Source organism: Triturus cristatus, chromosome 6 (assembly GCF_964204655.1).
Source record: "Triturus cristatus chromosome 6, aTriCri1.1, whole genome shotgun sequence".
Lineage (NCBI taxonomy): Eukaryota > Metazoa > Chordata > Amphibia > Caudata > Salamandridae > Triturus > Triturus cristatus.
The window spans coordinates 529,258,625-529,278,096 of NC_140589.1; the positions used below are offsets into that span (position 1 = coordinate 529,258,625).

The 19,472-nt window shown below is 44.4% G+C and overlaps 1 protein-coding gene across 2 annotated transcripts in view; it reads right to left on the bottom strand.

Annotated features, from left to right (window-relative positions):
- COL12A1 (collagen type XII alpha 1 chain) overlaps nt 1-19,472 on the bottom strand; it is a 344,609-nt gene that overhangs the window by 92,325 nt on the left and 232,812 nt on the right. For both annotated transcript variants that reach the window (XM_085610958.1, XM_085610959.1), the window contains exons 37-39: nt 17,281-17,423; nt 15,503-15,632; nt 11,094-11,213 (exon numbers count right to left, since the gene is read on the bottom strand). In XM_085610958.1, coding sequence (XP_085467084.1) covers nt 11,094-11,213; nt 15,503-15,632; nt 17,281-17,423 — 393 coding nt within the window. The remainder of the gene's footprint in view (nt 1-11,093; nt 11,214-15,502; nt 15,633-17,280; nt 17,424-19,472) is intronic.

A 19,472-nucleotide genomic window follows, 5' to 3' on the forward strand; every position in this document is an offset into this window, starting at 1 on the left:
ACCATGTACAGACCAAGGTCGCTGCGCAGAGCTTGGGATAGTAACAACAGATCGCGCTTGTGTGAAGCAAGTCTCGAGTCAACAGTCTGTTTTAAGAAATAACATGTAAACGCAGTGCCGAGTGCAAAAGCAAAAAGATGGCTTTCTAACATCTAACGTGGTTATGCTAACTTAACAATGCCTGTACGTATTCAGAGAGAACTCACTACACGCCCCCTTGATCGAAGCACTATTTAGTAGGCAAGAAAAGAGAGAACGCAGAGTTCAGTTTCGTCAGAGCAGAACAAGGCGTAACCAATTCAAAGGTTCAGAATGAGTTAAAGTCTGAAACGAAAAAAATTGAAAAGCAACAGGGGAAACTGTGGAGTCCGGGAAAAAAAAAAAAACATAATCAATTAAAAAAAAAAAAAAAAAAAAAAACAACCATCAGGGAGAAAGCAAAAAGTGTATATGCCGCGGCAGGGTGCTGTCCAGGAGCGACAGGCGCCAAGGACGATAGTTCAGTCAATCCATGAATGTATAGGCAGCATATGTGGCAACCGCTTCCAACAAAAAATCATTTGCAGGGCCAGCGAAAGTCTCAGCCATCCAATCCATCAACGAGAAGGAACACACGTGTTCTTCAATCAGCGGAGCTTCCAGCACGATCAGAGGGCACCCGGAATGTTCCTCCAAATAGCTCATAGCCAAGAAGTTGTAGGCAGCTGTAGAGATGTCCCAATTACCCAGGATCCCATGTGCTGCTCCACAAGCCATTATCCGGACACCAGAACAGGTCAACTCGTGAGACACTAAGGGCCTCATTAGTCGATCGAAATCCGGCACCGGAGACACCAGGCTGGTCAAGCACAAATCCAAAGGCCATTCAAAGGGGCAGTCCAGGCAGTGTAGCACAGGCTGTACGCAGGTGAAGTAGCAATACCGGAAGGACAATCCATACGCCAGGCTTAATGTCGCCAACGGCAGAGTTCCATAAAAGTCAAGCATCCTATCCCGAAGAAGCTGCAGGCGGGACAGGTGCACGAGTGGCACAGATGGAGCAGCCATTTCGTAGTATGAAAAGGAAAAGCAGCACACCTGCCACTAGCGCCAGAAATAGCGGAACACCTCCAAAGATGCTCGAGAAAAGGGAATGAAAAAAGCCCGGAACCACACCAAAAATAGTTTGGAAAGAGGTCACGAGACCCGAGCCCACAAGTTTAAAAAAATGAGCCAGGCCGGTCGTGGACGAGGCATTGAAAATAGTTTTTATTAAAGAGCCGAAATGTAGGGGGAGGTCAGTATTCAGAAGCGCCTGTACCTCTGTGCGCGTATTAGCAACGTGAAGGTCGAATGTTTCACGAGAGGAAGTCAAAGACACCTCTTTTTGGGACAATAAGGCTCTTATTCTGCTCAACTTGTTGAACTCTGCTTTCAAGGTTGGAATCGAAGGCCAGATAGAAACATCCAGCCGCCCATGCGGGGGTGGAAAGAGAACATTATTGCAGCAGACAACTTTCTGCGAGACAGTTACTATGTATGGGATTCCCACTAACATCCCACAGCAAGCCTCACTATTCAAAATTAAATAACTACCGTTAGCAAGCAGCGCGAAAGAAGGGGTAATCACAGGCACTGGGATACCTCGCAGAACGCAGGCCAAATTCGGGGCTTGTATATTGCACGCGCCGTGTAATTGAATGTGCCTACAAACCAAGGAATGGTCTGGTGACGTGGTGCATTCCTCGCCTTTCAAATAAACCTCAGTTCCGTCCCTAGTACATCTATACGTAAAGGGGAGGGACCAAACCTCGTGTATGAAAGCGGTGCCTAGCGGTTCATAACTACCTAAAGCATAATGTTTCATACAAGACGTAAACTTAAAAAGCGCAAAAGGGAGAGTTATCAATCCGTGTGCTAGCCACGTAGCCGAATTGATCTCCGCTACTGAGAAGGGCAATGGCTCTAATTTTTCAATATGTAACAATGAATATGTAGCATCCTTCATGGACATAAAGCGCTGCTTGTCAGTAAGGTTAAAGGGAAGGAATAACGATGTAGTGTTCAAATAGTCCCAAGGGACCCTCCCTGCCTTTAACGTCTGCAATGTCCACGCAAACTGCATAACAGAACGCAACTGGTTTTGACCATGATATAACACAGACATATCATCATGCACAATATCAACAACTGACGAAACAATATTATCTAATGTATAAATCCTAGAAGAGAGAGTGCTAATGCTATTATCTATAACGGCTAAAACCTTCTCCATGTTTGCTTTGTCAATAGCTCTCAATCTGGAAGCCGCCTCAATCTGTGACAACTTCCAGACTTCGTTGTAAATAGCATACGCCCACCTTTTGGTTCTGCCGCCCACAGGACCCTTAACAAAATCATTCAAATCTATTCTGTCATGTAATTGTGATAAGTGATCCTTGACAGACGCCAAAGTGGAATGTCGCAGCCAAGATTGACATAACTTGCCCACAGAGTATGTAGTGACAGTATGTGACGACTCAAACCGAGGGTCTACACGTTCTTGAGTATATCCCGGTTTCAGTCCCAGAAAACGTCGTTGACAGATATCTGAACTGCTTTGCCAAATTAACCAACCCTCACTATTAACTTTCGAAATATTGAAAGACGTATTTGAAACTAAGGATTGCAAAGCAGCGCGGGACAGATCTGTGTGGTTATCCCAATTGGGATAAGCGCCCAGATCTGGCACAGAAGGTGACTTTAATTGTTTAGAAGTAGCCAATCCGAAACAGGTGGTTTGGAAGATGGATGAATTTAAAAATAAAATATGATTTGGTATAAGACAGGCACGATGTAAAGCCTCTGTACCCTGTACCTGCCACGGCTTGGAACCCCAAACCGACTTTAGATCAATAGTAGCCTTCCATACATCATAACCTTTGATTGACAACTCGTCCATAAAGGACTTAGAATAAAGTAGCTTCGTGTGTGTCAGTCTAACCTTTGCGGCAGACTCAGGCAGCACCTTAAAATAAAACGCTGCCGGGTTGGAAACACTGAAATCGGTAAAATATGAATACTTGTTAACCAGTGTTTGTGAACTTCCGAATTCGGGAGTAGGACAGTGTTCCCATTGGGTAAAATTTACAAAATTTCTAAACGTATTTGCTTTATGCAGGAAATGATTGCCATAATGTTGAAAACAATACTGTTCCGCATAATTAGCCGCATTTTCGTATAAATCTTCAGCATCAAAAGCGGCATAATATTTCAAATCAGAAAACAGTGATTCAATGGCGTGTACATCCCAATCATCAGAACGTATGTTCTGCCTAACCACATCACCCATAGAAACACGAAATACATTAGGTACATTAATGACCTCTGTAGGCCCATGAATTTGGAATTTAACAGCATCCCATGCGATTCCATCCAAGACGGGCCAGGCAGTAATATTCACAAAAGTCTGGTCCCTCTTCATGATGTGGGACGAGGAGTGGGGGGCCAAAGTTCCATTGATAAGTCTAATTGTCGATCTCTCACTCAGATAGTGGCCATCCACAAGACGGAAAAAAACTATTACAAATCCAACGGACATAAACAAAAAAACACTGAAAAGCAACAGCCAAATGTATGTCCAAGGGGCAATCAAAAAATGTCTCTTAAACCAGCTGAAAAAAACTGCAATGTTCGATGGGGGGCTTGAGGGCAATGAGTTAGTGTCAAAGGAGAAACGGGACTGTCCAAGCGCCGTAGATTGTAAAACAGGTGAGGGACCACGTGTAGGATAAGCATACTCAGTCTCTTCGGGCAAACCACCAGCCGATGGTATCAACAAGGGATCAGTAACCGATTGCATCTCGATGGCAACATCAGGCAAGGTGTTAGAAGCAAGAGTCAACATTGAATTTCTTTGCATCGTCTGGCATGAAACTGCTGGAGTCACACTAAGAAGTATCGGCCACTCGCTGAAGTTTGACATTGTCAATTGAGATGTACCTGTTTTCTTTGCGACCAGGAAGTGGAGGTAAAATGACTGTTCTTGTACCCTGCACTCCAAGCACTGGAACTGGTGCACGATAAGAGGGGCCGAACTCCTTCTTGTTCTCCACCTTCTCACGGACCAGATCACCAACTCGGGGTAGCCAGCCGACTACCGGAATCTGAACTTCAGCTTCAGATGTGGAGGGCATGTGTTCCTTCGATAGAGTGTCTCTGGCTTCTTGCAGAGTCTGTAAAACAGCACAGTGATCATCTACGTCAAAGGGTGCGGTCGACGCCGCCATGTCTAGACCATCAAGGTCTGGTACAAACATTCTGATTCCGAAGAGCATCATGTACGGGGTCCGCCCACCCAGAGACCTTCTAGGGAGATTATTAAGTGCACGTTGGACGTTATACAAATGGGCTAGCCAGTTTCGGCCTGTGCCTAAAACACGGGCTGTCAATGATTGCTTTAAGTCACGGTTCATTCGCTCCACCACACTATTACCCTCAGGTCGGTAGGGGGACGAAAATTTGACTAGGACCCCCAAATTTCTCATAGCCTCCTTGTAAGCCTTAGAGGCGAACGCAGGGCCCTGATCAGAATGGAAGGTACCACACGCAAAAGTTCCCACAAAGACACGCAAATCTCTGATGACAGTCCGCGAGTCAGCACTCCTTTGTGGCCATACCCACAGAAAACGTGTGCACGAATCCACTGCAACCAAGATGTACTTGTACGCAGTATCAGAAGAAAAAGGACCGCAGTGATCCAAATAAACACAACCAAATGGTTTATTGGATATGTACAACTGTGTTTGTGATGGGCGCGCAACAGTAGAAGGTTTAATCTGTTGGCAAATGTCACAATCGAGAACATAAGCGCGCGCTTGTTTATATAAACCGAACCACCAGTAACGTTGTTGTAGCAGAGATATAGTGGCTGACACTCCGGCGTGGGCTGACGCCAACCCCTCATGAGCAGCCAGAATCAGTGCGGGTCTGCAGTCCGCGTTGGGAATAATTCTGACACCAACGTCGTTAATCCTCACTAATGGGACATTATCAGGACTTAAATGGTAAATGTAACGAGAAGGAAAACCCTTCGGGTAATCGCCTCCCTTTTCTGTAGCAGCAATAGCTGCCAAGATGTCATCATCAATCTTACTCTTTGATCTGGTTACTGCTGCCACTAAGTATGTAGCCACTGCTGTTTTTGCTGCCTCGTCAGCCAAGCCGTTGCCGACAGCATGGACACCAAGTCGTTGGTGACCAAGAGTGTGAATTACATTCACGAGTGGGAGACGTTCTTTAAAGTCTGCCACTCGAACCCAAAGCGTTTTATGCTTAATTGTGCCACCTTTTGTGTCTCGATAATCATTCTGAGACCAGAAGTGTAAATTGTCATTATAGGACTGGACACAGTAGAAAGAATCACTCACAATTAGAGTAGTGACTCGGGGATCGGCAAACTCCAGCGCAAGCACTAGAGCCCGAAGCTCCGCCAATTGCGCGGTACAATCGCCCAATGACTGCGTATGCACTGCATCAGATTGGAATTCACCATTTACGAAAGTACCTACGACAATTGCGCAAGCCGCTGAGTAGGCGTGCTTTGATCCAATTGCGGGCTGCGCAGACCCGTCAGTGTATATGACACAATGGTATTCTTCGAGCGGGCGCAAAGACAGAGGAGCCGGATGAACGAATTCATACTGCAAGAACTCTTGAGTCTGTAATGAGGCATCAAAGATGTAGGTGACGTCCGGCGACGTCAGTGTTGTGGCCCATTGTATCCACCGAGGATGCAAAGCTTTAGAATTTGGTACACTTGCCTTTGTCACCGCTTCTAAGGCGGGATAGGGTGTTACAACCAGAATCTGTTTCCCATGTGACAGTGCGCGTTCTTTAAGGATCGCCATCTGTACAGCAGTCAGAACTTTTTCGACCGCGGAAAAACGTAATTCAGCAGAGGTGTACAAGTGGGATTTGTACGCAATGGGGACTGTATCGCCCTCATTGAACGTCAAATACGTGAAACCCACGGCGCCTGGCACTATTCTTATTACCAGGTTGGTGCGGTTATCACGTGTCAGCAAATATTGTGAAGCAAGAAGGTCAGCCTGTAAAGACTGTAAAATTTTAGAATGTTCCAGCTGCCAGCTAGACTTCGAAAATGTGGGTTGTACCAAGGCGTAAAGCGGCTTGATACGCTGGGCATAATCAGGAATGTACGTACGGCCGAAATTCAGAAAGCCCAGTAGAGATTGTAATTTCTTTAGTGTCGTTGGCGCACTCAAGCATGCGCACTTCTCCAGAAAGTGGGGAGCTAACCCCTTTCCTTCATTATTGAGCTCGTAGCCCAAAAACAACACTGTATATTCCGCGATGTGAGACTTCGCAAAATTGAATTTGTAGCCATAGTCAGCAAAACTCACTACAATATTGTCGACTCGAGACAGATGCGGCAACAGCTCGTCATCCGTGAGGTAGATATCGTCAACATAGGAGTATGCCTCGGGGTCTATTCTTTCTAAGAGGGAAACCACGCGGGCGGAAAAGACGCCAGGGCTATTTTTGTAGCCCATGGCTAATCTCGTAAACTGTTTTTGTTTACCGCCCGAAGTAAACGCTGTCCACTGGCTACTCAGTGTGGACAGGTTATGGCTAAAAAAGCCATTGGAAATGTCAAGTGTCGTTTTAAATCGTTTACGCACGAGACTGTCGACTAGAGCCGAGCTATGTGTATTTTGTACCGCGCAGGTCCGGCAATGGGAGTTTAGGTGCCGGTAATCCAAAACTAAACGGTACGAGCCGTCAGGCTTCGTCACAGTGAATAAAGGGTTATTCATAGGGGACACACATGTTTCAATTACACCCTGATATTCCAATTGTTCAAGGATCGCCGCGACGTGAGGTCTAGCCTCACGACGCATGGGATATTGGGGCTGAGGCTGGGGCATAGACCGCAATGGAATCTCATGGCAGGGGGACAACCGGTCCCAACCCACCTGAGTACGATATACCGCTGGCGCAAGCGCCAGCGCCCACTCACCAGCGTACATTTCAGCTTGGTCCTTAGGCACAGTGTGCGCAAAGGACGGGAGGATTTTCTCCTCCCCTCTAGGAGCTTCCAAAATGAAGGCCGGGGGCCAATCTGCCTCCGCTAGGAGGATATCATAGGTGGTGGTCAGATTATCCCAAAAAATCCCTTTTATAGTACGTTGTATGTCACCCTCTATTAATAAGACTATTTCATAAAGTCTATCAGGGGGAGCCACTCTGGTGTCAGCTGTTTCAACAGTAACCAATACATCAGTTGCTGTCGCCGCCAGAAATGGACGCAGAGCTTGACGGACTATGGTAATTTCCGCTGCGCTGTCTAGTAGCGTCAGCGCCCATGTCCGGTTCTGAAGCTGTGTCCGCACTATCTGAGGCATATGTTGCCGTCAGAGCCGCCACTTTCTTCTTCTGAAACGGGGGTCTTTGTCGAGCAAACTCGTCCTGCTTGCCTTTACCCTCAGTCTGTCGGGGTTGGTCACGCTGTTGTGGAGCACCCCGACCTTTGCCACCGCCTCCGCCACCAGACTGTGTAGCCGATGTTTCCTGTGAAGAACGAGGAGAACGCGGTTCAGAAACCTGAAATCTATCAGGAGACTTAATAGTAGCACGATCTCGCAGATCATAAGTGCGTTCACTACTTGACTGTACGGGAGAGGCAGGCCGAGAGCCCTGTTTCTGCTGCTGCTTGCCCTGTTGTTTAAACGGCCACTTTTGTTTTGGAAAAAAGGGTCGTTCATCCTTACCAGAAGTTCCTGCCTTACCCTGCTGCTTAGAATCGGGATTCTTGATCACAGGCTTAACTCCTAAAGAGCTACGACCCAAATCACGATATGCTTCTGCGATTATTTTAGCAAATTCCTGCGGCTTGTCCTCTTCAGCAACCTTCTTCAGTTCATTACGAACCTGAAAGTGCAACGCATCACCCTTAAGGTTCCCCATTATCATGGTAGCCACCAGGCCAAAATCTCCGAGGAGCCGCATCCCCAATTCTATCGCAGACTCCGCTCCATGGTCCTCTTGAACCTGTTTAATGATGGAGGGCAGCTGTAACATAGACGGAGTGCCGAAGCACTGCGCGTACGTCGCAGCAAAAATCTTACCCCAGGATACACAGTCATCTATATGGGGAACTAAGTCTTTAGGCAAACTAATGGTGAGGATCCTGTGTTTTTCCACAGGAGTTGTATGCGGATACACCGCCTCTATTTGGTCAAATTTTTCAGCAAGCCAAAAAGGATAATCATCCCTTGTGAGGGGGCGCTTGCCCACAACAGAATTGACCATAACAGGACTAATGACCACCGCGTGGCGATCACTAGGTTGTCCCGCACTAACAGGCGCCCCCGCCTGTACAGTGCGCGACACATACTGCACTAACGCCCTATATACTGTTATAAGGGCAGTGTGTAGTACACGCAATTCATCCACCGTCACCGTGAGGTAACGGGGATGAGGCGTAAATCCGGCTAGTACCGGCCAAGTGGCCCCCGCAATTGATAAAGGGCCCATTCTCGGCGGTATAACCACATGGGGGAGGGCGCCATTAAACCAAATCTGATGTTGCCAAGCAGATATTGGAATCTCCTGTGTCCTATAAGGCGCATAGGCGGCAGGCACGGCAGTGGCAGTGTAAGAATGAAATGTATTATCATTACCACTGACTGCCGGAATCGTCACCCAAGAGTAGAACAACTCAAAGGGGTGAGCCGCATCGGCTCCCACCACAAAGATGACGTCCATGCCCGCGTCCGGCACCCCATACTGCGTCAAGTGACGTTTCAGGGCCGCACGGCTATGCGCCGCAACATTAATTGCCATAAGGACAAGCTACACTTCAAGTATTCAGTAGCACAAGGGTTCAATAACCTTTTTAATAATCAAGCTTGAAGGAACCTATATCAATAGAACTAGGTAGGTTTGAAAGCCGTCAGACTTGTTATCCGGAAACAAGAATGAGGGTGCTGTGGACTAAATGTAAGCACTACTAAGGCGTTTCAACTCATAGACCAAACGTTAGGTGCGCCATGTTGCAGGGATTCTGCTGATACACAGAACTATGCGAAGAACCCCAGGACCTCAGTGAATTGTGGTGTACCAGAAACTCACCTCAGAACCCAGAACCCAGTATCCGGCTAGCATAAGTGTCCCATTCGTTATCCGAGATTTAGCTCGGCGGTCCCAATGTGTAGACAACCCAGAACAAGCGACTCAGTACATACTCAGGAATGGTGGGAATCGGAAATACCTGTTCGTATATTATTCTCACATCAGTCCACAACAATAATCAACAGAGACACGTTGTAAATAAAAGGGGTTTATTTTTATAGACCACGTGTCCTAAGATGCAGTACTTTGGCTAATACAAGCAGACAAATGATTAATATCAAAACCAGCAACATAGTTACAATACCATAGAATATAAAAGGGGTGATCATATTATAATGACAGTGGATACTACCACCTTCCCTTTACTAAGAAGCTAATATTATTATTATGCTAATAGAAGGTCTCTTAGGCTTGAATAGGGGACCCCATACCTCAAAGATCAGCTTAGTGAAATCACATCACAGGAGCATCAGGAGACTTCTCGCAGGAAGGCTCGTCTTCGGTCTGAATAATAAACATGATGTCTGTGATACTAAAAGCACTAATTTTCAGGCATTTGCAGCTGCGCGTGTGTTATGGCTAAATAGTGGGCCGATCAACCTAGAGTGAAAAACATGCATTGTGTAATACCCCAGACTGTTTGTCACACCATGTACAGACCAAGGTCGCTGCGCAGAGCTTGGGATAGTAACAACAGATCGCGCTTGTGTGAAGCAAGTCTCGAGTCAACAGTCTGTTTTAAGAAATAACATGTAAACGCAGTGCCGAGTGCAAAAGCAAAAAGATGGCTTTCTAACATCTAACGTGGTTATGCTAACTTAACAATGCCTGTACGTATTCAGAGAGAACTCACTACAGCTTAAAGGTGAACGTTGTCGTCCACGTGCCAGACTAGTGGGACACTGAATTAACCAGGATTAGTTTTCAGATTTTCATCAAAACAACAAAAGCATGTGTCACTTTTGTAGTGTTTATTTGATCATGGCCTTTTATAAATCAAATTTGACTTCAATACTATGGTTCATAAAAATGTTCCGAAATCAGCAGTGTCTTTTTAGTTGAATAAACTCTTAACAGCCTAGAAAGTGATATGTGTTGACAAGTGGTAATTGATGTACACTGGTTCCAATTACTGGCCTGTCAATGCTCTATTTGTTTCCCTGTGAAAATATGAATTAGTTGAGTGGATAGTGTTGAACACATATGAATCACGGATTATATGAAAGCAGTGTCATCTTGAACCATTTCATAAATAAATAAAAATGTAAAATGATTATATATATTTTTTTAATTGCATAATTCTAAGTGTGTTGCATTTTGGCTTCACCACTGCAATGATATGCTATCCAAGCTTTGCAGTGCTGTGTGTGACCAATTTCTTAATTTCCCTGAGCATTTCCAAACCAATATATATATAACGTTTTGCAATTTGAAGCTTCTGCCTACTAGGTGACTAGGTGACTGGGTAGGAGTGCCACCCATTCCCCGACAGTAGGACAATATCTCATGAACCTACTCACTGGCTGCTTAGCTGATTTTTCGAGCACATAATAAAAATGACAGTAGTCTGCAGATCTATGCACTCTACTGTAATGCTGTCATACAGGTGGTCACCTTGTGAACAAAGCCTTCTCAGAAACATGAAGGATGACACTAAACGCTCCGTAAATTACACACCCAGGTTACAACAGGAAGGCAAAGAGAGTAAAAGAGAATAAATATAGAGTAGCATCAACAAATGTGTAAGGCAAACAGAGAAGCAATATTTCCGGAATTGTGAATAAAATAGAGGGAAAGGGGAAGAAAACACGCTTTCATTCACATACTCGAAAAAGCAAAAACACCTGGTGCACGCACCTGTATACCTGCACATGCATCAACCACCTCTAATCAGTTCATTTTGCATTTTCAAAGATGCCATTAGTATATTCTTGATAACTATCCAGAAGCAATTTTTCCCCAGATTTGTATGTACTCACTTCTGGGTTGATACACTAGTTTGTAGCCGAGAACAGGAGATGCAGCTCGATCCCAGGAAACCTTGAATCTTGTGTACCATTCATCTGACACTTGCAAGTTTTGAGGTGCAAGGAGTCCAACTGAAAATAAATATTAGTAGCATCAATATTAGTCGTTGTTATTACAGACGTCATCAATGATTTTATCAGTAGCAACTTTCTGAGTCGCACAAATGGCGGCACTAGAGGGAATAGAAGCTGCTGGGAAAAACCAGCAGCACAATGACTGTAAGAGGTAACAAGTGAGAATCGACTGCCACTTAACAGATCCGTGCATTATTCAATCAGCTCCCCTGTCCTATTGTAATACAGCATAGCAGGAAGGTGCATGTGAATGCTGGCTGCAGACCAGTGAAACCGCGCAATGCTGATCCCCCTCAAATACAGCAGACTGCCGCTACCACACTCATCTGCCACGAACTATCAAGTAAAAGCTCTTTAGGACCCAGCTAAGTGGCTTTTGGGTCAACGTTTTAATCATCTTTGTACTCCTCTCAGGGTCTGGCTTCAACTGCATTCTGCCACCCTACTTCTGCCCTTTTAAATCTTTCTTGCCAAATATCGATTATTTATCATAGTGTTGTTTTTAAGTGATGAGTTTCATGCTGCTTGTAAAGTCAGCATAGTTTGTCCATTTGTCATGCACTCCTTCTTGCACCATAAGCCCCTGCTTGCCTTAGCTCCCCTTCCATGCTTATTACATACAATTTCCATACTTCATATCCTCATATATATCTAAAAAGGAAGAGTTTTTGCTGAGCCCTCTTTATCTATTGGTCTGTTCAAGTCTCATTCACATTTTGCTCCAATCACAGCATACAGCATGGGGCAGTGGGTCAGCCCACTTCATCCATTGGCTCTCTTACAGTGTGGGTGTTGGCATTTTACCTAATCACACATGCACAACTGCCTAACAAGGAGTGCACTTCAGTGACAGTAATGTCGTGTTTGGGCAGGTGCAACTACTCCATTATTTTATGTGCTTTTTATATTTTTCCCATTTCGTTGTACATACTGCTTATGTCTCTAAAAAAATAATTGAAAAAATAAACATTGGCAAAGTCAATGAGCATCGTATAGAATTGACAGTGCAAGTCATGCCTATTGATTTTTCATTGCTTTTGTTGTTAAATGTCAAGTGTCAACCCATCATCCGAAGAACCTACATCCAATAGTCATATTGGTGACCTCCATACTCACTTAATTGAGAAATTACTACGATTTGTGTTCCACTGAAGTTTTTGAAACATCTCAAACCACATCATTTTAACCACAGCATTTTCAGTTTGACAAAAACTTTTCTGGAAGGCTTAGTTCACTTTATTTTGGACTCTGTGTAATGCATTTGACACAGAAGACTAGATTTACAAAGGCAGTACTTTTTTTTACATGATTCGTTAATTCTGTGATTGAACATGATGATAACCAGTTAGTAAGCTAAGCTTGCAGTTCAGACGTGTCTTGGGGCTCAAATCTGAATATATGGCTGATTTATCAATGAGCATCAGTTTATATCTGGTAATTAAATAAAGCCCGCAAGATAACCTTTTAAGTGAGATGATAATGTTTTAGGCCACGCCCAGAACTGTCTGGGTGGATCACTAAATAATGTAGCATTTGAACTTCAAAAAAGAACAGACATTTCTGAATACCACTGTGGTTGTGTGTGCTTGAAATTGTAACTGCCCAGTGTCCTGTGACGGCATGTTTGTAGTACAGGAAACAGAGTGTGATATGAACAACTAATTATGACAGAACACTGAGCTATTAACATTAAATTCACAAAAGAGATTAAAAATGGCTCCCTATAAAACACGTTATCTATACAGAGAATATAATTAATGCCTGGGATACCTAAAGCCTTTCCTCAGATGAAGATTAATGGCCCACAACCATCTTCAAAGACCCTCCTAATAATAAAGTTTCCTGCTGAGGTGAGTAACCGTAATCAAATGCAATCAAAGGGCACACCAGTAGCTCAACAAGAAGTAGCAAAATAGGCACTCAATGAAATAATAAAGGCATTCTGACTGAAAACCTAGGAATAACCTGAGGTATAGCTAAATTAGTAGAATTAATTAACCTGCATGCTCAAGCTCACGAGTTTGAATACTTGCAAATGTATACTGGTAACTTTTTTTGGTTTTGATGGGAGTTTGCGAAGTGGCACTTTGAGTATAAATAAAACAGCCTAGGAGAAAGGAGACTGTGGCAAAAAGCAAATCCACCACATGAAGAAGTAAGTGAACGGCTTCATTGAAAAAGTAAGTCTCTGCAGCAGAAGTTGGCTTCACAATGTTACCAGCTACAGCTACAGATCCCCAACACCCAATGTCCCATGCCAACCAAAAGAATAAAGAAGGGAGGAGAAAAAGGGAAGGATGGAAAGGACAAGGGACAGAACATAAGATCTAAAGGTATAGCACAGCATGCAGCACAGTTGAATAACTGAGTATGAAACTTCAATCATCTTGAAGAATTCTCCATAAAAGAACCCCGTTCCCCTGTAGGTACTTCGCATGTTCTGCACTTGACCCATACTCTAAGGGAGTGATTCCAGATTAATTTGGTCTCATTGGGTTAAAAGAGGACCTCCCACAAGTGGTTGACTTGCAAAATAACCTTTTTGGGTATCTCTTGTATTTGAGAGAGGTTAGAGGGATAAATCAATTATTCAGCATCATTTACTACATCAGAGTCAAAAGGCATCAGCTCTTTCATACACTTTAATACACTCCTCAAACTCCAACTTTTACTTTCTTGAGTAATAATACGCCTTTTGTTAACTTTAACTACCCATATGGATCTGAATTACTGGCTCCTACCTTTCTGAACATGCTTAGGATTCTGGATCGTGATCGAATCTCCCACAGCAATATCAGAAATGGTAGACCACTATATTGTGTCCTTATGCTCGTTAGACTTAGTTTGACTGGGTGACACTTTAGCCTGTCCCTTATATAGATCCACAGCGTGAACACTTTGTTCGGCATACTTGACCTTGAACCACCATGGGCAGACCAAGGAAGTAGCTTCCCTCCTTTCCAGTAGGTGGAAGGATGACACCCCTGTGATGGGGTTAGGAGAAATGTTGTAGTCCCATAGTCTTTCTATGATGGCTAGAGTATGTGGAGTGGTGTGGCTCACTGGTTGGAGGCGGCAGACCCGGAAGCAGAGGTCGGCCCGGGACCAGGGTTCGATTCCCGACGCGGCAGGGTCTTGGGCCAAGGTCAGCGGACTCGATAATTCTCGCCTCGGTGCCTACTCTAACCATGGATCCCACTCAGCAACTCTGGGCAATAGATTGCTTAATCTCCACTTACGGCCCCATCAGCGCTGGGGATGCTTGTCTTCACCTTGGAGATGCCCAGTAGGGACCATCTCACAGGGAAAGCCAGGATGGGTTCCCCAGTGGTATACAGTGCCGGGACGCCCCGTTGCTGGGGCAGCTGTGCGCTTTACAAGTATACAACATTTACATTTAGAATTGTCCCTTAAAGGGCTAAGTGAACACTCTTGTTAAAATACATGTTCAATCGCCCTACCTGCCAATGCATTTTGGGTCATATAGCACAGTTCTTTGTTATGTGTATGGAGTAACCCTTACATCCCCTTAGAGGAGAATTGTACACCATTGTTGGTGACAAGATTCTCTGGGAAACTGGCTATTGGGGATTTTGGGTGGGTTGGCAGGGTGGGTGGTTCGTTTCACTGCCGTGGGGGCCAGTTTTGTTGCTGGTGACTTGCTGAACACGTTCCTACTTGCAGCACTTCTAAATAAACAATGCAAAAACAAATGGTTTGCCAGTATTACGTGGAATTTCCATTTGAGCATATGTACTACTATGGATGTATTATGAGAATTCCTGGGTGGGTCCACGGGTAAATGTTTTTCAACATCAGAAAAATACATTTTCATGTATTCGGCAATAACTTGCAGTTTTCCCTAAAAAATATTCTGTAATAGACAGAAAGAAGTGCATTTTCAGGGCCGGAAATATCACCAAACTTGAAGAGGCCTCTCTGGGGTAGGTGGGAATATTTCCCACGCAAAAATAGTTTCACATATCCACATGAGTAAACGTACACCACTCACATTTTGGCATTCTAAAACGTTGCACATGCACTGCGATGGTCAGAGTTTCCTATAAATACTTTAAAAATTATGAGTGAATTCCTAAAGTCAAAAATTTGCTCCATAAGCAAGCATAGCCCTAAGCCTACAAGAGAAAATTTTGAACTTTTTTGTTATAATCTGTTTGAATCAGCACTATACCTTCTGAAACAAAGCAGAACAGACCTATCATCAGCATTTTGTCCCTCACTACGTCATTCAAATAAAGGCACACAAAGAAAAGCAGTGCAGGTACCTGTTTTTCCAGTTCCTGTCAGTTGTCCTCCATCCCCATCTCCATACATAGCCACCACAGTGATTTTGTATGGGGTATCTGACAAAAGTGGCTGCAGCTTCACTGTATTTCTTCTCCCAGGGACTGTTGTCTGAAAGAGGGAATACAAAATTATGTAAAAGAAACAATAGCCTTAAATCTGTTGCTTAGCCCATATCTTTTCCAGAATACTCCTGTGCCCTTGCTTTACAAACATATGCTACAGCACATCAATGCATCTACAACACTAGGGTCCCTTCTCCGTGACACGAGCCGCGGCTGGTCCCTATGCCTGGCCAACCCAAGGACCTGCACTAAGTGTTTCGTTATATCCTTCAAAATGGAGAAGTCCTCTGCTTGGGGATTTGTCATGGACGTGGATTTATTCTGTGGCAGCATTTCTAGACCTGTAGCATGCCCGTAGCATGCCCACCCTGTATAGGATGAACCCCTTCCATATATACCCCTGCTGAGTGATTACACAAAAGTGCAGATGCATTAATGAGATTTTACAAGCACGGCTGGACTGGGAACAGAAACCAGCCCTGGCAATTCTGGTCAACTACCCGGGGGGGGGGGGGGCAGGGACAGGGGGGCGCTACTGAGAAGCTCAGGCCGTAAGGAGATTGCTGCAAAATAGTCCCCCAGTAACAAAACTGGCCCCCACAGGTCAAAAACCGGCCCCCACCCTTCCAGCCCACTGGGAAAATGCCCAGTGCCCTCTACGGCCAATCCGTAGGGGCATAGATAATCCCTTGGATTGCTGTCACCTAAGTCTGGACACACTCCAGGCGTGTGTGAACCTTCAGGGATTGGTCTGGGTTCAAGTAGCACATGTAATGTTGTTCAAGAAGAATTGCCAGTTCGAAGGTTTCATAATTTCTCCTTCCCTCTTTTTCTCCACTTCTTTTCTCAGTTTGCCTCAGATTATAGTCTTTTTCCCTTTTCACACGTTGCCTTGCGTCTTGCCCTGCTCAAATGTTTCTTTACATATTTTCTTCTTTGATGTCGTTTTCTCTTCTGTTCAGTATATTGTTATCTCAATATACCATCTGTCCCACCTCACATCATCTTGCCATATAATCCATCACTCTGCTGCCCTTTATTCTCTAACTCAGTGTCTTTATCATGCCTCTGTCTTCTCACTCCAGGGCCCAGGGCGTGACACTCCCAGTGGCTGTACTGCTTCCGCTCTGAGCCTTCCTAGTTTTATAGTTACATATATACAAAGTTATGCATTCAAAGGCTCAAGACATACAAACACAAAAGCAAGTGCATTGTGCATTAAAGAATAAAACAGAAACAAAAAGCTAGGACAAACACATATCCAATCACACTCGTCTTCTTGTGTCCTACCCACCAAGAGAAAACATGATTGTCATTTTAACAGTTCTTTTAATATTGGTTGTCAAAAGTCCTTTATCATACACCGACAGGTCTCCCTTATTCTCCCATGTTTTCATCCCCAGCCTCTACAGTGAATTTATATAAATAAAAGCAAGTTGCAGGGACACAATTATTACTAACTCTCAAAAAAGTGTTGTGAATCTTACTAATCAAACCAATTCCACACGCACTTCTAGATTAGATGTGTTGCTCATTATCACACAATCTCACCAACACATCCATTCAATTTGCTCCTTGCTCGTGGCAATTCCATCACTGTACCTCGCAGCACTTTCTTTGTAGTTGCCATGTGGACAGATGCTTTGTTTGTGTAAGACTTTAGTTACTTGATTCACAACCAGATGTCAACTTACATATTCATCTATGGGATCCCCAACCATGGGAGAGTAGATGATCCGGTATTGTTGGACAGGTCCGTCTGCATGCTCCCAGCTCACAGAGAGGCTGTTTGTTGTCTCATCAAACACTTTCATGTCTCTTGGAGCACTGCGAGGCACTAATAAAGGAAGGGTCAAGACAGTTACTACTGTACCTAACACCATGGCTACTCGCATGCTAGAAGTCCCATAAGCAGAATTTTTCCTCGTGATGTTTTATGTTGAAAGAAAGCACATAAAGTAAGCTGCTTAAATGGTGAGAGCATTTGCACACTTCTGTACTTCTTGAGTAACTAAACACTTTGAAAAAGAAATTGCAGCATTCAAAATTAATTTAAGCGCAGAACAGTTTTAACAAAAGATTACTTGGAAATCAAGGACGTTTTGATTGGTATAGTTTTGAAGGCAGTAAGAAAAATTTCTTCATCTGTATATATACATTACTAAGAAAATATATCATGGGAATTCTGCCTCTAAATGTTGGTTCTTTGGCAGACCAACAATGTGACAGTTAGACTTTGTGAATTTCTCCCAGACAGTCATACAATAGAGAGATTGTATGTGCCTGAATGGGCCATCTGCTGGCAGGATGGGGGTTGGAGCTGAGCACAGCTTCACTTATACCTGAATAGCTTGTGCTCTGCCTTCACACCCAAGGACCTAGAGACCCTGTATTGTCACTGCAGCCAGCTTAGAGCCTGGGCTGGGGAGTCAGGAAATCCCATGCACTTCAAAGAACCTTTCCAGAAGTGTCTCCACTTTCCAGAAGAAGGGTACATTCAGATCCACTCTTCAGTTCGCTTCTGGACCTGTGGAAGGACTCTCAGAGGACTGCCTCCTGATGTGACCTGCTGTGCACTCTGCCAGACCGCTGCTGTGCCTAGAAGGATTGCATGCTGCTTGGAGTCTGTCTTGAACTCAGAGGCCAGCCCTGCTGTTGTGCTCTGCTCTTCATCTGCAACCAGGACAGCCAGAAGGGTTAGTTTTGTGGTTTCCTGTTCAGAGTCACAGGGACATAAAATGCCCCCATCACCTGGTTCCGGGTTAAGTGAGTCCTGAACCTCAAAGAGGTGTCCTGCCAGTCCTGGATCCTTGATTGTGGTGCCAAAGGTGTCCAGGTTGCCAATTTTCCAAAACTGAGGACTTAGACAAAACTTGGTAAAAAAATGCTCGGAGAACCAAGAGGAGAGTGGGACCAACCTGCTGGCATATCCACCTGATGTGCATCACCGGTTGGATTGACTTTGCAGCTTCTACGTTCTTCTCCGCAGCAGCAAATCCATTTCAGTGGTACCTTCGCCAAAGGGGTATCTGACCACGTAGAACTGTCTTCAGCAACAGCCCTCTGCCTCGTCCCGCTGGAGTCTTTTTACTTCTATTTCAGTGACTAATCCGAACATCTTCACTGTTGATTTGACCCAAGGCCATTCAATGATAAAGCTCCCTCTTCGGACACATTCTGCAGCCTTACCCCGTGGAACTTTACATTCTCAGACTTTTTCTTTAGGACTTTTTTTAAGTCCAAAGGTAAACACTGGCATGGCCCAATCCACTTCTTGTATCCAAACCGTGCTCCATCACAGTTGGCCTTAACTTTCAAGTTTTACCCAGTCTTGTGCGACTAGATGTCGTGGTTGGCTCTTTCATCTTTTAGGTGCTGTTTTGAACCTTAAACATTGAACATTCATAACTCCGGTTCTACTGATTAGATGTTTGTTGTCACATAATTGAATACAATTTACTCTATTTTTCTAAACTGGTTTGGGGATTTTTCTTATGTTATGTTTTCACTTTATTGCTGTTTGTGTGCTGCGTAAATACTTTACACATTGGCTCACAGATAAGCCTGCCTGCTTTTTGTGCCAAACTACCCAGGGTTAAGCACAGTTAATTCAGTGATTTTTTGTGGTTCATGCCGCAAAAGATTGGGACTGTTGCTTGACCAGGGCTCACACATAGTCAGCCAACAACCCAACTTCACACAAGGATAGTCAGATGTCCTCCTTTTCCATGGGATGCAATAAATGATGCTGTCAATCAACTTCCACTATTGGATGTTCCCAAGCAAAATCTATATTGCCCTGACTAGATAATTTGCCTTCCTGTGCCTTCCTACGCGCTTATGTTTGCGCCCCAATAGTTGGGTTGTCAATAGTCGCTGGATTGTC